The 17,883-nt window shown below is 42.9% G+C and overlaps 1 protein-coding gene across 2 annotated transcripts in view; it reads right to left on the bottom strand.

The window, feature by feature from the left end:
- Positions 1 to 15,735, bottom strand: part of KIF5B (kinesin family member 5B) — a 44,118-nt gene extending 28,383 nt beyond the window's left edge. For both annotated transcript variants that reach the window (XM_029237553.1, XM_029237552.1), the window contains exons 1-3: positions 15,154 to 15,735; positions 8,416 to 8,503; positions 664 to 737 (exon numbers count right to left, since the gene is read on the bottom strand). In XM_029237553.1, coding sequence (XP_029093386.1) covers positions 664 to 737; positions 8,416 to 8,503; positions 15,154 to 15,279 — 288 coding nt within the window. In that variant the 5' untranslated portion in view covers positions 15,280 to 15,735. The remainder of the gene's footprint in view (positions 1 to 663; positions 738 to 8,415; positions 8,504 to 15,153) is intronic.
- Positions 15,736 to 17,883: the final 2,148 nt, after the last annotated feature.

A 17,883-nucleotide genomic window follows, 5' to 3' on the forward strand; every position in this document is an offset into this window, starting at 1 on the left:
GCATCTACTTCAAGTCAAATTCATCCAAATGCTAGGAATGTGCTTGTTCTCTGACGTTATGGAAATGAGTAACATGAGTGACACTAAAATAAGCCAGTCATTTACTTTATATGGAATGCTCAGATAAATGATAAAAGCAGATACTCTGTAGCAGTGGCAGAAAATTACAGGCTGTGTTCTAGAAGCAAAGCTTGAGCAGGTTCACATTTATTATTAACAGCAGCTCTGATAATTTTGGAGACCTTCTTATGAGAGAAGAGGGGCAAGTATTTGGCTGGGGGTGGGGAAACAGGACGGACATATGGACACGACCAAGGAGAGGAGGAAAAAATTAAGTGCTCTGAATAGAACTGAAAGTACACAAACATTAAAAATTTCCCATTATAAGGTAACAGAGAATTCTTACTTAATTCTAAAACATTCATAATTTTGTGGTTATGTGGATAAAACAAAGCTAGATATAATTTCAAATATACGGTTTCACCATTCAAACTCAGGAACTGATTAGATTGCAACAACGATGTTACTCATGTATAACGCGTATGAGACAAAGCAATAGAGTAAATAAAGCTGTTTAAGCGTATGGTAAAACGATGTCACAAATAACGAATGAGTGCCCTGTGCACAGCAAACTACATCTAAGTACAGACTGTGAGATGTTACCTCCATTGTGTGTGTCTTCCCCGAGGAGGTTTGTCCATATGCAAATATGGTTCCATTGTACCCCTCAAGCACATCTATGAAAAAAGCAGAGATTTTATACATTAGGGATTTTTTTCCCCTTAAGCAAGGCATTAAAGGAAACAAGAATATATTAATAGTAATCCTCTTAGTGATGATTCACCTAAGGAATTCCTTTCTCTCCAGCCCAGATCACTTTCCGTTGTCAGGAAGAAGGAAATTTTAAATTCCACTGCTTATAATCATCTCTCCTGTCAATGTACATCTCAGACGTCATTACACCTGTATTCCAAAGCTTTACGTGACCGAAAAGAAAAACAGTGCTCTGGCAGCTTGCATACAGATATGAAATAGCTTTTAGAAGTAGGACTGATTGGTGGTTAACTGGTGGTTAAGCCTCACAAACCCACACAACATACCTCCTTATACAAAGTGTAACAAGGCCAGTCCTACTTCAAAACCGATTATCAGGGAGGTCCCGTGGAATTCAAAAAAACCCCAAAAAAACAGCGAAAAACTTTTCTAGCCCTTTGTGTATCCTAAGGCCTACCATTAACATTTAAGCATCTTCCTTTACTAGGCTAAAGGGGGGGTTGGGAGGGATGTGAGTGAACAAGGTGACCTTTTAATTTCCAGTTTTCAGGGATTCAGTATGTTTTGTTTTTTTTTGTTTGGTTTGGTTTTTGTTTTTGTTTGTTTTGGTAAAAAGAAAGGTACTATAAAATTACATTCTAGGACTTCCCTGGTGGCGCAGTGGTTAAGAACCCCCCTGCCAATGCAGGGGACATGGGTTCCAGCCCTGGTCCAGGAAGATCCCACATGCCGTGGAGCAACTAAGCCCATGCACCACAACTACCGAGCCTGCACTCTAGAGCCTGCGAGCCACAACTACTGAAGCCTGCACACCTAGAGCCCGTGCTCCACAACAAGAGAAGCCACCGCAATGAGAAGCCCGCGCACCGCAATGAAGAGTAGCCCCCACTCGCCACAACTAGAGAAAGCCTGTGCGCAGCAACGCAGCCAAAAATAAATAAATAAATTTATATATATAAAAAATTACATTCTATTTTAGAGGAAGCCAAAGTAAAAAGAGAAACCTCTGTTGGAAACAGCAGATGTTAACAGTGGAAAGTAAACCTGTAGTAAGCAAGTCAATTCTTGTCTTTTTCTTTTAATTGATTATTTTAAAAAGGAAGAAGAAAAAAGAAAAGAAAAGAAAATTTTAAAGGTCCCAACGTTGGGCACAGCTAACTAGATAACAGATTTGCTACAGAAATATTTAATAAGGAAAAGAAGGTATTAGTACTTACTTCCCTGGGAAGATTTTACGAGATTTCAAACATTTGAAACTTTCATTCAAAATCTTTTCAGTTTTATGAAGGGAAGCAAAATAACTTCAAGAATCACATTTAAAACAGATAAGACTGGACTTCCCTGGTGGCACAGTGGTTAAGAATCCACCTGCCAATGCAGGGGACACAGGTTCGAGCCCTAGTCTGGGAAGATCCCACATGCCGTTGAGCAGCTAAGCCCGCAAGCCACAACTGCTGAGCCTGCGCTCTAGAGCCCATACTCCGCAACAAGAGAAGCCACCACAATGAGAAGCCCGCGCACCACAACGAACAGTAGCCCCCGCAAGCCGCAACTAGAGAAAGCCTGTGCGCAACAATGAAGACCCAACGCAGCCAAAAATAAATAAAAATATGGTACATTTGTTACAATTACCAAAGCAATATAAAAAAATTTTAAAAAGAATAAAATAGATAAGATTACAATATTTCTGTAATTCTGAAGAAGCAATCACCTGGGGGAAAAAAAAGCACCAGACCCTTTCCAATCCACTTCCTTTACATATAATTGTTCTCAGCCTGTCGGTATCATACCCTCTGCTTAAGATCTTTTAATCAATCACATAAAACCTAATTTTGTTAGATCTATACATGAAAGGTTCATTCATGATATGATCCAATTACCTAGCAACTACCACAATAAGTACTTAATAAATACTGGTAGGTGAATGAGTAAGTGACCTTCCCAAGATCATATTAGTAGCATATGTCTGTAGGATATTACGGTAATTTTGTGTTAGGTGAAGTACATCATATGAGGGCTCATAGGATAATCAAGGTATGCCACATGTCTGTATTTGGGACTTCAAGCAAAACTTTAAAATTTTATATGATTACAGAAATTACGGAATAGTCAATGTTCAAGTATTTGCTGAGCACTACGACCTAGGCTCTCTGTTCTGGGAGCAGGGATGTAACAGTGACTAGGTGGTTTCTAGAGGCACCAGGCTATAATTAAAGTAATAACTGTTATCAATTAGGAAAATAATAATCCCTTCTTGCCTATCTTCAAATCCATTCCTGACCTTTGCTTTCTATAGTGATTTAACTGCCAACACTTTATTATGAAAAAGTCTAAACGTACAGAAAAACGGAATGAATTTTACAGTGAACACCCCTATAACCACTACCAAGATTCTATCATTAACTTATCATTTTACTGTTTGCCTTAATCATCTTAATCTGTCTTATTTATTTAATGCATTTCAAAGTGAACTGCAGACTTCATTTCCGCCTAAATACTCCAGCATGCATACACCATTGGCTAGGATTCAGTGTTCTGCAGTTTTATTCTTCAGAGATAAAATTTACATACAATGAAATGCACATATCTTAAAAGTACAGTTCTTTTAAACACACACACACACACAAATATAATACTCATCTCTTTGAAAATCCCAGAAAGCACGCATCTGTAATCAGATAAAATTAGGCACCTTTGGAACTGGCTCTTTTTTGCCTATTCAGCTCCATCTCCCACCATCCTTCCCCTCACACTGCTGTTTTTGTTGGTAAAAATGGTTGAATCTGACAACTTAGTACGGTTCAACGTCACAGTCATATCATAATGTATGTTCTTCCCTACAGAGGTGATACTTTTCTCATGTGGGCTGCCTCAGTTAGCCCACATGCATCTCTCTGTCTGGAGTAAATCCCTCACTCTCCCTCCCACTCTTGTGCATCCTTAAGACTAGCTTAGGCTTTACTTCTCTCCAATCCTATTCCACCCCCAAACGAATCTAGGAAAGAGTCCCAAGGTGTTCTTGTAGCACCTGCATTTAATCATAATACTGATCACTGTGTATTGCAACCATCAGTTTACTTGTCTGCCTTCCTCACTAGCCTGTAAAATCCTTGAGGCCAGGGCTGTGTTTAACCCCTAGCACAGTGCCTGGCACTTAGTAGGAACTCAAATGCTTGCTGAATGATTACTACTATTACTCATACAGCATCTTTCTAAAGCGTCCCTCCCCTTCTATAATATACTTTTGCCTTTCTTGTGAGAAACAGACAGAGGTGGAACTATGGACAAATACTACTTTCATACTTTGTAAACAAGAAAAACGTATTTAGCAAGTGAAGGAACAGCTTATCACCTTCTGAAAGTCACTTAATCTCTCTGAACTTCAGCTTCCTCATCGGCAGAATGTCTGCTTAGGGGAAGGCTGTGAAAATTAGAAGTCATCATATAAAATTATTACTGCTGGGCTTCCCTGGTGGCGGTAAATGCCGCAGAGCAACGGAGCCCACGTGCCACAACTACTGAGCCTGCGCTCTACAGCCTGTGAGCCACAACTACTGAAGCCTGCGTGCCTAGAGCCCGCGCTCCGCAACAATAGAAGCCACCACAGCGAGAAGCCCGCGCACTGCAATGAAGAGTAGCCCCTGCTCGCCACAACTAGAGAAAGCCCGCACGCAGCAATGGAGACCCAGTACAGCCAAAAATAAATAAATAAAATAAGTAAATTTTAAAAATAAATACATTACTGCTAACATTTGAAAGCATTATGTGCCAGGCTCTAATAATCTCTCATATATGAATGTACTTAATCCTCACAAAACCCTATGGAAGGTACTATTTTTAGTCCCATTTTATAGATGAGGAAACTGAGAAAATGTGGCCTACAGTTCCACAGCCAGTAAGATAGAGCTGGGATGCAAACCCAGACAGTCTTGGTTCCAAAGACAAGCTCTTAACTACTACATTATATTCTCAAGGAACAGAGGAACCAAAATAAATACATGGCAGGCTACACCTGGAAAAATTAAGGTGGATACAGTGGCACACAGTCCAGGTCAGGAAGCTATGGTGGGAAACTGGGGACTCCCTGGAGGCCTGGTGAGATGCCTGGCATATAGCAAATATTGAATAAATGACAATTACTTTATACCAGGGAAACCAACTTGTAGACATCACTCGGGTTCAGAGTTCGAGAGAATACAAGTGGACAAAGCATGCTCAAAAGAAAACAAAAAAAAAATCTATCTGACGAATCTACAAAAAGGAAAAGGTAACAGCCCTATACGTAAGTTATATACTTGTACAGATATTTATGAAACAATGCAACCTCGGTGGGCTGTCAGGAGCCCAGAGCACATGAGCTGCTCTCACCTCAGTCCCGGCAGCTTGCTCATCGAATCCACGTCTCAGAAAAAATACCAGCTCACCCATCGTTTTGCCAGTCCTTGCCTACCAGTTTCTTACCATGGCCTTCCACTTGACCTGTGTGCCAGTGAATAGCCCAAGTCCAGCGTGCCATGTATTTAGCTGCTTTCCTGCCCTGACACCTCACCTAGCCCCCACCCCCATCACTCTCCTTAAAGCTACGTGTTTACTGGTAACTCCGCCACATTTGTGTCTTGTCCAGGGCAAGTCAGTACTTTTTCATGAATCATCTTTTAAAATCCTCACGGTACCCTTATTTTGCAGCAGAGGAAATGGAGACTTAGAAAGGCTGGGGAACTTGCTACAAGTCACAAGCTAGAAAGTGGCAGAGCCTAGACTTCAACCTAGGTTTGTCTGATTCCAAAGTCTATGCTCTTAACCATACTGCAAAGAAGGGAACTGCTATCCAGAACTCAGTTCCCAACAGTAAAGCAGGAATCTGCTGGTAAAAGGTAAAAAGTAAAAAGTATCAAAATGTTGAGAAAAGGAGAGAGATTTCAAAAAAAGAATGATGTCATCTCAGAGTTGTAAATAGTAATGAAACAGTATAAAAGGTAGTAGAAACAAGTACACTAGATGTCAGGACCACAGACTGCAGAGTTCTGAGAAAGGTAGGTATGAGCCTATTGTTAAGAGGCTTCATAACTGAAGATATACAAGAGATAAAAATCACTAGAACAGTATGAGAAAGGTAAAAGCCCAGGATAAGTGAGTCTTATAAAAACAAAACAAAATAAAAAGGCCCTAAAGAGAGCTTTTAAAATATTCAGAAATGAGTAGACCTGCACTGCCTAGAAAAGGTGACTATGTCAACAAATGATGTATTACCGTCTTCTACAACACCATGTGCAAAATGAACAACAGAAAAAAACACTGCTGAGAGCGGCTTCAGGTCTGAGGTGGGTAGGATGGCCAAAGAATGGCTTTAAATGAGCCCAAGTTTCTAGTTGTAAGAGAATTACATCCCATGGATAAAAATTTCACAAAAGCCACAGGGAATGGAGGTAAAAGATGACTAACTTGTAAATGCTACACTCGTTCTCAAAAAGCAAAAAGTCAATCGATTCTGGGAACCTCAGACAAATATACCAAAATTTCACTGAGGAAAAGCTATGGCTGAACTAATCTCATTTCCTGTTTGGGTCACTCAACTAGTACTTTGGGGGAACACCAGAGTCATGCACCATGATTTCACAAAAGGATGCAAGCTTTTCATTATATTCTTGTGGATATGTTGGTAAGCTAAGAACTAGACAACTGTACAGGTAAGAGAATCTGAAGTTGGTTAAATACCAAGTATGATTTAATAACTGCCAACAAACTTATTCCATTTTTAGAAGATTAGGCTAAGAACCATGGCCCATTAAGTACTTTATAAATGATTCATAGTAATACTTTCCAAACTCCACTGTGCTTAAATAAAGACCTTAAAAAAAAGCCTTCAATATCCTTGTCACCATAACAGACTTATTAAAACATGCTGATAGCCAACTCAGATCCCTTGTAAGACAACTGTAAAAACAAAACTCAAAATAGGATTATGAGCTAAAATGAACAAAATGCAATCTGCACTTTAAAGGCTTGTGCAGATGCCAGATGAAAAAAATACGCAATGCTGGTTCTATGCCTGATGAAAAAAACTCCAATATTTAAGTGTGGATTGGGGTCTAACATTGGCTGCAGCGGATGTGAAAAAGATTCATACATTTAAACTGCCCATGAATTCATGAATCAACAACTTCATGTTATTAAAAAAGCAATCTTTTGCTATACTGACGACAAAAGTAAGTCAAAATCAAAGAATGTAGTATAATTGCGTTCCATGACAGATCCATTTGGAAAACTATTTGATGCTTACAACAAAAGATGACACTGCCTGTTCCTCTTTCTTGCAGTCGTTTACAGAATCAGCCATTAATTCTCCCTCCAGTCCACTGTCTCTCACCAATTCCATACCTGCTGTAATTCTTCGTGGTTTCATGTCCACGTAGTGGGTGATCCCATGACTAGACGTCCATGTACTAGATGATACTCTGGCCTCTAGGTCCTTGAATCTAATTTTCTCCATGATCTTATCCTTTTCTCCCTCCAATGCCAAGTCCATGGTCACACTCTAGACCTTTCATTACTAACTGCACTGCCTTCCTAACACCAAGTATCCACTTCCTTTCACTCCTTCTATTACCCTGATTCCAAAAAACCTTTGACTCCACTGAGACTATAACACACTAACCTTACCACCTTTTTTCACTGTCCCTTAAATCCTGCCTCCCCCACCCAGGCAGCTTAGATTCCAGGGTTCACCATTAGCAGCACTCTCGACTACATCGCTTGCCCTTCTCTCCCTCTTTTGTGCTTGCCTGGCAAAATACAACTGGGTAAATTCAGCTCTCTGGCAGCTAACCACAAGTGGGCTCTTAACGTTGCCTGGCAATGCTGCCACACCTCCCTAATCCATTCACTTCCACACTGCTAGAAGACTCTGTACCTTTTCCTAGAACCTCCTCTCCCATCCTCACTCTCTGTGATGACTTCGCTCCCTACACCAGAGACAAACTGGAATTAATATGAAAAGAACACGTACATTTTCCCGCCGTCACACGAATGGACCTCCTTCTATCCATAAACTCTACGTTTCCTCCTGTTACTAGATGAAATGTCTGTGCTCCTACTTAATCCTAACCTTCCACTTGATACTGAATCCCAACCCATATACGCTGGTGAACACTATAGGAAGACAGATGTTGCCTCAATCTCGTAAGTACTCTTTAACAATTAGACCTGTCAAAAAGTGCTATAAAGCATTTCACGAAGTAATGGCTATTTAATCATAAGATCCCTTTGATGTAAGATATTTCTGCAGTAACTGGAAGTAAGTCCAGATAATCACTTAACACCCTCTCAGCTCTAAGGTTCTATGGTTTTAGAAAACATAAACCTGAAAAATACCTTAGTATAGGTTAATAGTATTAACTGGAATGTACACACACTATAATTCTCATAACACCCTTTAAAAGGTACTGTATATAAATTAGTTCATGGAATATGAGCAATAGATTTACTAACTATATTTGACCTTTTCATTATTTAAACAACCACTGCAATTAACTAAAGGGAAAGGGAACGTAAAATGAAAAATAGAACTTTGGGTAAACAGGAGAGATCACAAACAAAATTTGACTTATTGCTGGAACAACTCAGCAGGTTAAATATATTTACCTTTAACAATCTTCTTTGCACAGTCATTATACACTTGCTCTTGAGATGTGTTTGACTGGAACACCCGGTCAAATGCATAAGGCTTGGACTGAAAAACAGAAACAAGGGTTTCAACTACACAGATTAAAGGTGAGCAGACATTTCTAAGCTCCTTTAAAGATGTCATCATATATTTAACCTTCAAAATAGGATACCTACTATGCCTCACTTTATGTCACAGAATCTTTGCAGAAAGGACCTTAGGGCCCAAGAACAAATCCACTAGAATAAACTCCACAAAAACAAGCATGTCTGTTTTAGTCTTTGTTGTATTTCCAGAACCTAGCACAGAAATCAGCACCACTGTGGCGGGCACTCATATTGCTGAGTGAATTTTTATTTAATGCATATTTTTTCTGGCAGATACTGAGACCCTATTTTCAATACTAACATCATCTTGCAGATAAGGAATTAGAATCGTGAGAGGTCCAAAAGTTGTAAATGACAAAATTAAAATTCAAACCCAAATCTCCTGTCTTTCAGTTCAGGGCTCCTTCCACTATTCCATTCAGCTTTCAGTTTACTGCAACAGCATTTCAACCGTTCATCCACTTAATAAGTATTTATGGAGTGCCGATTATGCCGGACACCATGCTAGAATGATGACCAAGACAGATTCATTCTCTGCTTTAGTGGAACCTAAGTAACAGTGGGGCAGACATCAGACAAATGGTCAAGTGACTAGAATTCCGACGGGCACAACGGAGTGCTAATGAAAGTGCTATGAGAGCACTTAGAGGAGAACCTGAGACTGGGGAAGGCAGAAGAATGCCAGAGACACACTCTGGAGAAGGGATGTTAAAGAACTCAAGAGTAAGTAGCACCCAGCTCACTGTCATTCTCTTCAATGTTACTCATGAGGGAGGGTGAGCATGGGGAAGTACTCCAGGCATTGGGAACAGGAAAGGCTGAAGGGAGCTTGTAGCATTCAAGAAACCAAAGGATGTTGTAAGTTTGAAGTGCAAGGATACAAAAATCAAATGCAAATGTCAACACGGTGAAAAAGGCAAGTAATATCTTAGTGTTATTTTGAAAACAGTTTTGATTTTGTGGGCCCCTTAAAGGATCTTGGGGACACATTTAGAGAACTGCTGATGTAGCCTGAGAAGGAGCCAGAGACATGAAATGAATAAAATCAAGAGTATGATGTCCATGCAAGTCAAGGAAGAATTTTCAAGGAGGAAGTGATTGTGTCAAATTCAGCTGTGAGGACAAAGCAAAACTGAAAAGTATCCAACCACCACAAAGATCAGATTGGAAAAGGTTGAAAAAAGAATAGGAGGTAACAGAACAGAAATCTGGCTGTGGCTCAAAGAAAGCTGTCTTTTAAGATAGACAAGACCTGAGCAAGTTTAAATGCTGGCAGGAACAATCTAGAAATCTAAGAGAGAAAGTGAGCATCTAAAGATGAGAGAGGGAGCAAGGGGATTCTGGTATTGAAAGTAAGTGTATGACGGCTCTCTAGTCTCTTCTAAAGTAAAGGAAGGGCGCTGGGCCCCAAAATAAACAATCACCACCCCAGAAATAATCCTTAACATTATCGAATACTTCCTAGGTATTAGCTGAAAAAGACCATACTTTTTAGAAACTCTACCCCACAATTCCCCTCCCTAAAGCTTGGAACAACAGTAAAGATGACACAAACAGCCCCTAAAGACCTGTCCAAAGCCATTCCCAATTCCCCGTCCCCTTCTGGCCTCCCACCAGACAAGCTGGAAGCTAACCACCTGCTAGCGGAGTCTCCTTGCAAGTAGTGTCACATGACCCAGCTCTAGATACCATGAAGTGATGGTCTGCTGGGAGGTTTCAGAGAAGGGTTTTGTTTTCCTGATAAAAAGGACCGCCTCAGCTGAAGCTACCCTTTCTCCTTTCTGGAATGAAGGTCTGGAACTGGAACATCCATCTTGCAAACACGACAAATACGATGAGGGAAAGTCAATAACTTAGGATGACAGACGGTAACAGAGTCAGTAGAACTAAAGGCCCATCTCCAGACTTCCTATGTGAGAAAAATAACCTCTTATTTATTTAAACCACTATTAGTTTGTTTTCCCTCTGCAGCTGAAAGCATTCCTGAAGGATATACTCAGATGACCTCACTTTGGCATCAATTAAATGTAGGCATCTCAATGGCTGATTATTCTTTGGCTATGACATACATAAAAGTGGCCTTTTGCTAAGATTCTGAGACATTAACTAATCTACAGGTGTGGCTAATAAAAGATAATCTATTGTTTCACTGATTGTACAAGATGTATTCATGATAAACAATTGTGAAAACAAACACAAGTACAGTCAAAATAACAGAAATAAACCATACTAATATTTTTTCTATCAAAAAGAAAGTAATTTTCCCTATTCATTTATCCAGCAAACATTTATTTAGCACCTTATAAAGTATCAGATATTGTAAATGAGTAACAATTTTAGAAATGATACTAATTAGTACAGAGAGTAGAGTTCAAAGAATAATAGAGGATAAGGCTGGATAGATTCTTGAATACTAAGTTAAACAGCTATATACTAGGATCGAATATAAGTGATCAAGTAATGTTAACTAAATCGAAATGGAGACCACTTCTAGGGTTAAAGAACTCATTCATTTTTTTTTTTTTGGCAGTACGCAGGCCTCTCACTCTTGTGGCCTCTCCCGTTGCGGAGCACAGGCTCCAGACGTGCAGGCTCAGCGGCCATGGCTCACGGGCCCAGCCGCTCCACAGCATGTGGGATCTTCCCGGACTGGGGCACGAACCCGTGTCCCCTGCATTGGCAGGCAGACTCCCAACCACTGCGCCACCAGGGAAGCCCTCATGATTAATTTTACTTGCAAGAAACAAGTTAACAAAAAACAGGTAATAGTGTGACAACTGCATCTCTCCAAAATAAGGCAACTAATATTTTTTTGGGGGGGGGGAGATTTTGTTTGTTTAATTTTTGGCTGTGTTGGGTCTTCGTTGCTGCGTGTGGACTTTCTCTAGTTGTGGCGAGCGGGGGCTACTCTTTGTTGCGGTGCGCGGGCTTCTCATTGCGTGGCTTCTCTTGTTGCGGAGCATGGGCTCTAGGCGCGCCGGCTTCAATAGCTGTGGCACGTGGGCTCTAGAGTGCAGGCTCAGTAGTTGTGGCTGATGCACATGCTTATTAGCTGCTCCACGGCATGTTAGATCTTCCCGGACCAGGGCTCGAACCCGTGTCCCCTGCACTGGCAGGCGGATTCTTAACCACTGTGCCACTAGGGAAGCCCTTACCTTAGATTTCTTAAGTGAAGTGGTTCCTATTTGAATCTGCACGGACCAGGCTGAACACCAAATTTGGTTACAAAGGACACCCTCTGGCAGGAATATGTCTTTCTCTGGAATTCTGAATAGTGATTTTCAGATAACATGGGATTACACCATATTAGATTTCCCTTAGATTCCTTAGATAGACTATGGGTGAACATTCCACAATTGTAAAGGTATATTATGATGGCTCCTTCTCTTTTAATTTTCGTATTTAAGGTAATCAGGATCAAACACCAAATCACCATACATTTGAAAGGGGAAATTGTGTTGTGCTAGAGGTAAGGAACTGGGTCTAGCTTCAATGAACTGCCACAGCCTGTTTCGGGCTCTGTGCTCTCCAGTATACACCACACAGGGAATGATGATTAGTAAAGGTGCTTAACGACGCAAATACGCACATTCCACTTTCACGACGCATAAATAAATGTGGGAATAACCTTTTCTATTGATTTTTTTATGTGGTGTTTTCAGCAGGCTCCTCTGAACTATATAACCAGGTGTTGCCCTGGTCCCCCAGTTTTTGTGGATAACAAGTTTGCATATCTAAAGCAAATAGTTCTATCTGTATCATTCAAAGTTTTTCAAAAAATAATGCATTTATTTCATTCAATATGTGATATTTATGGCACTTCACTGAGCACTTAATTACAAAAAAAAAATCTGTACAAAGGCTGTAAAGCACAGAGAAACACTACAAGATTACATTGCCATGGGGTCACATTACATTAAAATCACTGATTATATGAGTAACAGGAAAAAAGTTTGGACAAAATATTGGAAACTGAATTTATAGGAAAATCAGAATCCTATAAAATTATCTTCTACGTGAGCACTGATCACACGTACAATTCAGTTAACACTGTAAACTAAAATACTTATTTTTTTAATTTTGATTTAACCAGAAAGCTGTGTACAAAATGTTGTAAAATTGTTTAAGATAATTTAATTTTAAATGCTGCACTGCAGCAATTCCTTCTTAAACTATTTACTTTGAATCAGGATCAGGATCCAGTAAAATGAACAAAACAAACCACGGGATGACTTTTACCTGGAGATTTTCTAATTCCACTCCTCCTAGCTGCCCTTATAAATTCCCAGACAACTTTTTAAAAAGATAAAATAAAGCACTTTAAAAAATTGGGGGGGAAAAAAGACCTCAGAGTAATTAATGACTTACTATATGCAAAACACTGGTTTCAGAAAATAATGAATTAAACATGTTGCCTTACGCTTTTTAAAGCTGTATCACACTCAGTTTAATGTATTTTTGCTTATACTTAAACAAAAACAAACGACTAAAATGCTCACCAGTTTATCTAAAGGCCAACTGTACATTACTGATTCACAACTCCAATCACTCACCCATGATTTCTAATATTATCACTTAAATTTATTTAAATGCTAAGGAAACGTAAGTAAAGAAATTCAAAGGAAACAACCTAAAATAAACGTTATGCTTCCTGTGGTAATTGTTTATATTCTTTTAACTCTTTCCTCGTATCTTATGTCACATTTGGCCTGCGTTAGAAGGCTGCCTTCTAACCTAATCATAAAACATTTTGTGAATCCTAAATTCTATCATTCCAAAACATAAATCTTGATAATACTTATAGATTTGTGTAAATACGCACACAAAAAAATACCTGAAGTAATAAGACATTCTTACTACAAATCTGAAAGGAAGACAGCTTTGATGTTCAACCACTGTTGAGAGGCTGAATAACCATAAAAACTCTGTGAGAAACTAGCAGCCTACTAGTGTTTGCCAACTAACAACCCAGGCCTTGCAAGCCTCCTCTGATTCCACGCACATACAGTGTATCACCCTAAAGGAAAAGGATGACTACTTTCGTGCTCAACTTCTTGGCCTCGCCACGATGTCATTTATAGCCTGACTTTTTCTGTGGACTTGTTAACAAAGAACCAGCCTGACAGTCCTCACACAGTAGTAGCTGGCACTCGTTAGGAACCTAACGACTTGTTTGCCAAAACCCTCCTGAGCTACGTGGAGCTATGACATTCATATTCTAGAGCTGAACTTTGGAAACGTTCACATAAAAACTCTAAAGAACTTGAGTTCTGTCTTACATGTCAATGCTTTTCATCTTCTACGTTCCATCTCCCGTGATCCCTTTGTCTGGTTTCCAAATTAACTATCCAAACATATGCCAAATGTGGAATACCACTAGAGAAAAAGTCAACGTTAACACTGGGTAGCATGACAGCCATGTAGAAGCAAGTTCTGTCAAACGGCATCACCAAGAAAGATGACTTTCATTTCCAGTCACAGTTAACCGTTCTGTGGGCAGTATCTTGCCACCCATTTTAATCTCCTTGATCTGGGGATGTTATTTTCAGAGACCTTTCAATACCAGAGATCAGACCTCAAAAAAAAACAAAAACGAAAAAAGACAGACACCAACCCCACCTTACTTTCTGGTTATCAGAAGTTGACAATGATCCGCCAAGTCTAGTCATGTCATGGTTTATACTACGAAGGACAGTATCTCACCATCCTCGGCATATTATCAAGTTCTTCAAGGTAGCTCCTCACCGTAGACGTAGGAAGCTGACACTAACAAGAAACCTAGTTTACTGGTCCAATTTTACCTTTTTCTCCAATTTTACCTTTTTCTCAAAAAAACCTAGTTTACTGGCCCAATTTTACCTTTTTCTCAAAAAACTGGTCCAATTTTACCTTTTTATCTTTTCCCTTTTTCTGTTATAATACTTTGATATACACACAACGGAGTTCACACTCTTTCCCATACCGTTACCCCGTAAAACCCAATGAGAGTGAGACTCATTTATAACCCAGAGCGAATCGGCCAGATCCGATGCAAGACGAAACGAAGTCGAGCGCTCCGAGTTCAAAAGACACCTACTTCTTTTCGCAGCCCTCCCCGTTCGCCGTGTGTAACTGTAAACCCGAAGGCGGGCTGGGCGACCACCGAGGGCACGGGTCCAACTGCGCTAGGTGCAGTTTCCCTTTCCCCGTAGGGGAGACGATGCAGTCTAACGCCTACGGCTTTCCCCGAGACCACGCATCGTGACTATTTAAGGTACGAAGGGCAGGTCTCAGAGCTCAACGCGCCCGAATGGGAAGTCGTGGGGAGGCGGCGGCGCGACCCCCCGACAGCACCTGCACCAGAACCCGCAAGCGCACGCAAGCCGGCCCCGGTGCCCGCAACCCGCGCCCGCACCGCCCCTCCCGCGCGCGCCCCAGGTGCGGGAGGGCCGCGGACCTAGGGCGGGTGCATCCCGTCGCCGGCGCCGCAGACCAGGGCGGGGCGACCCAGGAGCACCCGAGGAGGCGCCGCGCCCCTCCCCGGGGCCATCACGGCCCCCAAAGCTCGCTCCCCGCTTCCCTGAACTCCAGGAGCGGCCGGGCCCGAAAGAGGGGGCTGGGGGCACTCACCGCGATCATGATCGTGTCTTCTCCCTGAAACTTGGCGATGTACTTATCGCCGCGGTTCACCTCGGACTCGTTCAGCGGTCTGAAGCGACACATCACTTTGATGTTGCACTCGGCCGGGTCCGCCATCTTCCTGGCTGCCGGGGCCGGAGGCCTGGAGCCACTCCCCGCCGCTCAGTCTTGGAGGAAACGGGCCGAGCCGAGGGGCTGGGGTCGCGAAGGCCGAGGGCCCACGGTCCGCGGCGTCGCGCTTCCCCGGCGGAGCGGCCGGGACCGGGGCTGCAGCGCCCGCGCCGGCACCGTCGCCCGCAGGCTCACTTCCGACCCATCATGGCAGCCATGGCGGCGGCGCCGGGCGGCGGCGGCTCCTCAGCTTCTCCTTCGCCGGCGGGGCAGGGTGCGGGGCTGGGGGATCCCGGAGACCGGGAACACGACCTCCTCTTTCTTCCTCGGAGAGAGCAGGCCGCGCTCAGCGTCGGCCCGCCCTGCTCTCCGCTCGCCGGTTCGCCCGCTACCGCCTACTCATTCCAGACTCCGCGGACGGGCGACGGGCGGTGGGAAGGGCGGCGCGGGGCGGGAGGAGCATTGCGCACGCGCGGCGGGCCCGGCGCCCCGGCGACCAATCCGCGCCCGCGCCGCCGCTCTGCGCCGGGGTCGCAGGGCCAAGTTTCCCGACGAGCACGCGCAGAGGGACCTGTGGATCCCGCCGGGGGATTCGCAGGAGTTGGCTGAAGCGCTAGCTCTATTTCCTTTAGAGTACAAGGGACTCGTTAAGACTGCTTGATGTTGTGGTTTAAGTAGAACACTATATTCCTCTTGGGAAGTGTTTGCTTTCTATTTGATCTGGAGATACATTGATTCCTAGCCCACCTTTTTAGAGCGCTTTGCCGGAAAAAGGAAAATTTGAATGAAGGGCGGTACCTGGCTTCTGATTCAAGCGGTCGCTCATTCCCGGGAGAGTGGGTTGGGAAGACAGGACTTAGCAAGAAAAAGGAGATTTCGTCCGAGTGATACAAGGTGCTGAAGAAATGTGGAACAGAAGGCCCTCGGGGAACTGGGGGTCTCAGTGACCCCGTAATAATCGTTATGGAACTCGTCAGCCTCGGTACCTGGAGTGTAAAGACGGAAGAACTGCAAAGACAACTAGAAACCCTTCTCCTGGTCCCCAGGATTTGTCTGTGAAGTGGAGGAGTGTACTGTGAAAGCCTCCGATGCTCTCTGTCCTCGCCCGATCGTCCCAATACCCCCAGAAATGAATCTAGAGTCCACAGATGCAGGTTTATTGATCCACGGTAATGGGGGAGAGTTCGCATCTAAGGAGCCCTGGGGCATCTCACCAAACACAGAAAAAGATGGAGTTGTTACAGGACTTTCGGGGAAGTGTGGAGTTTAGGTAAAATTTAAATGAAGTTGTGTTTTGATCGGTCCCAACAACGCAGAGCTGTGAGCGGCATCATGTCTGGACTACAAGTGGACCCAAAGTCTCGTTTCCTTGGAACTACAAGGTTAAGATAGATGTGGAACGTTGTCTCCAGAAACCCCTTACCCACAGCTCTGCACCTGGCTTAGAAATCATTCAGGGCTGCCTCTCTGTGCCTGAGACTCTGCGGCAAGAGTGGGATGTTTTCCTCTTACTGATGTACTTTCAGGGGGCAGTTTCTGATAGTCTGTGATTTTAGAGAACAATGTTTTCAGTAAGAAAGCAACAGTCACTCAAGGAGGTTGACGTGGCAGGTGGGTCACCAGTTTTCATCCTTCGTAGCAGAGTCTCATAAAGCTTCTGTTCTCAGCCCTCTGCTCTGTTCTCTCCGAACTCCCTTCTTCAACAGTTGTTGGAATCTCTTATCTACAGCCCTGACCTTTTCACCTGTGTGACATTCCCATCTCGCCAGCTGCTTCTAGGCCACCTTGTTTAGAATGCTGTACCTTAACCTCCAATTTAGCATTCCAGAGATGAAATTAATTATCCTCTGCTCCCTGGAAATACTGAGTGCAACTACTCAGCTCTCCATTTTTGATGACCAGCATCAGCGTTCTTCCATACTCCCAGGCTTAAAAAGTCCCAAGCACCTGTCATTCCAATGTTTCCCTCATCCCCTATACGTGCAGAAGAGAAACATGGGAATCTGTGTATCTGAAGTTCCTCAACTTCCATTCCACCAGTCCCGACTGTTCCCCAACTCAGAAGAGCTGAGGAATAATTGTTCTAGAGCAGTGATTTTCAGATTCTGTAGAGGATCCAAAGAAGTGACTCAGGAGGTTTCACGGGTCTGGTGAGGGAATGGAGGTGGATGGAAAGGCTAAGCTGTGAAGCTCTGGGAACCTCTGCTGTTCACGGTCCTTTTGTTGCCTTTCGACTCTCGCCTTTCCCCTCTTCCTGCACGACAGATTCTGGAAGCTCAGGCTTTATGCAAACAAAATCCAGAAAGGGAAGTGTCTGCAAGGGTCTTCTGCTTTCGTGTCTGACATACACACTTCTCCTGTGCGAGGGAGCACAGAGTGCCTGACTGCAGAGAACCAGGAAGGAGAAGAAGGCTATGTGAGAAACAAAATCTTTCTTTTTCTTTTTTCTTTCTTTCTTTTTTTTTTTTTGGCTGTATCGCGTGGCTTGCGGGAACTTAGTTCCCTGACCAGGGATTGAACCCGGGCCCTGGCAGTGAAAGCACGAATCCTAATCACTGGACCACCAGGGAATTCCCAAAACCAAAGTATTTCTAAAAATTGCCCTACCAC

This window comes from Monodon monoceros, unplaced genomic scaffold (genome assembly GCF_005190385.1).
Source record: "Monodon monoceros isolate NGI ecotype Baffin Bay Population unplaced genomic scaffold, NGI_Narwhal_1 Super_Scaffold_21, whole genome shotgun sequence".
In the NCBI taxonomy this organism is placed as follows: Eukaryota; Metazoa; Chordata; class Mammalia; order Artiodactyla; family Monodontidae; genus Monodon; species Monodon monoceros.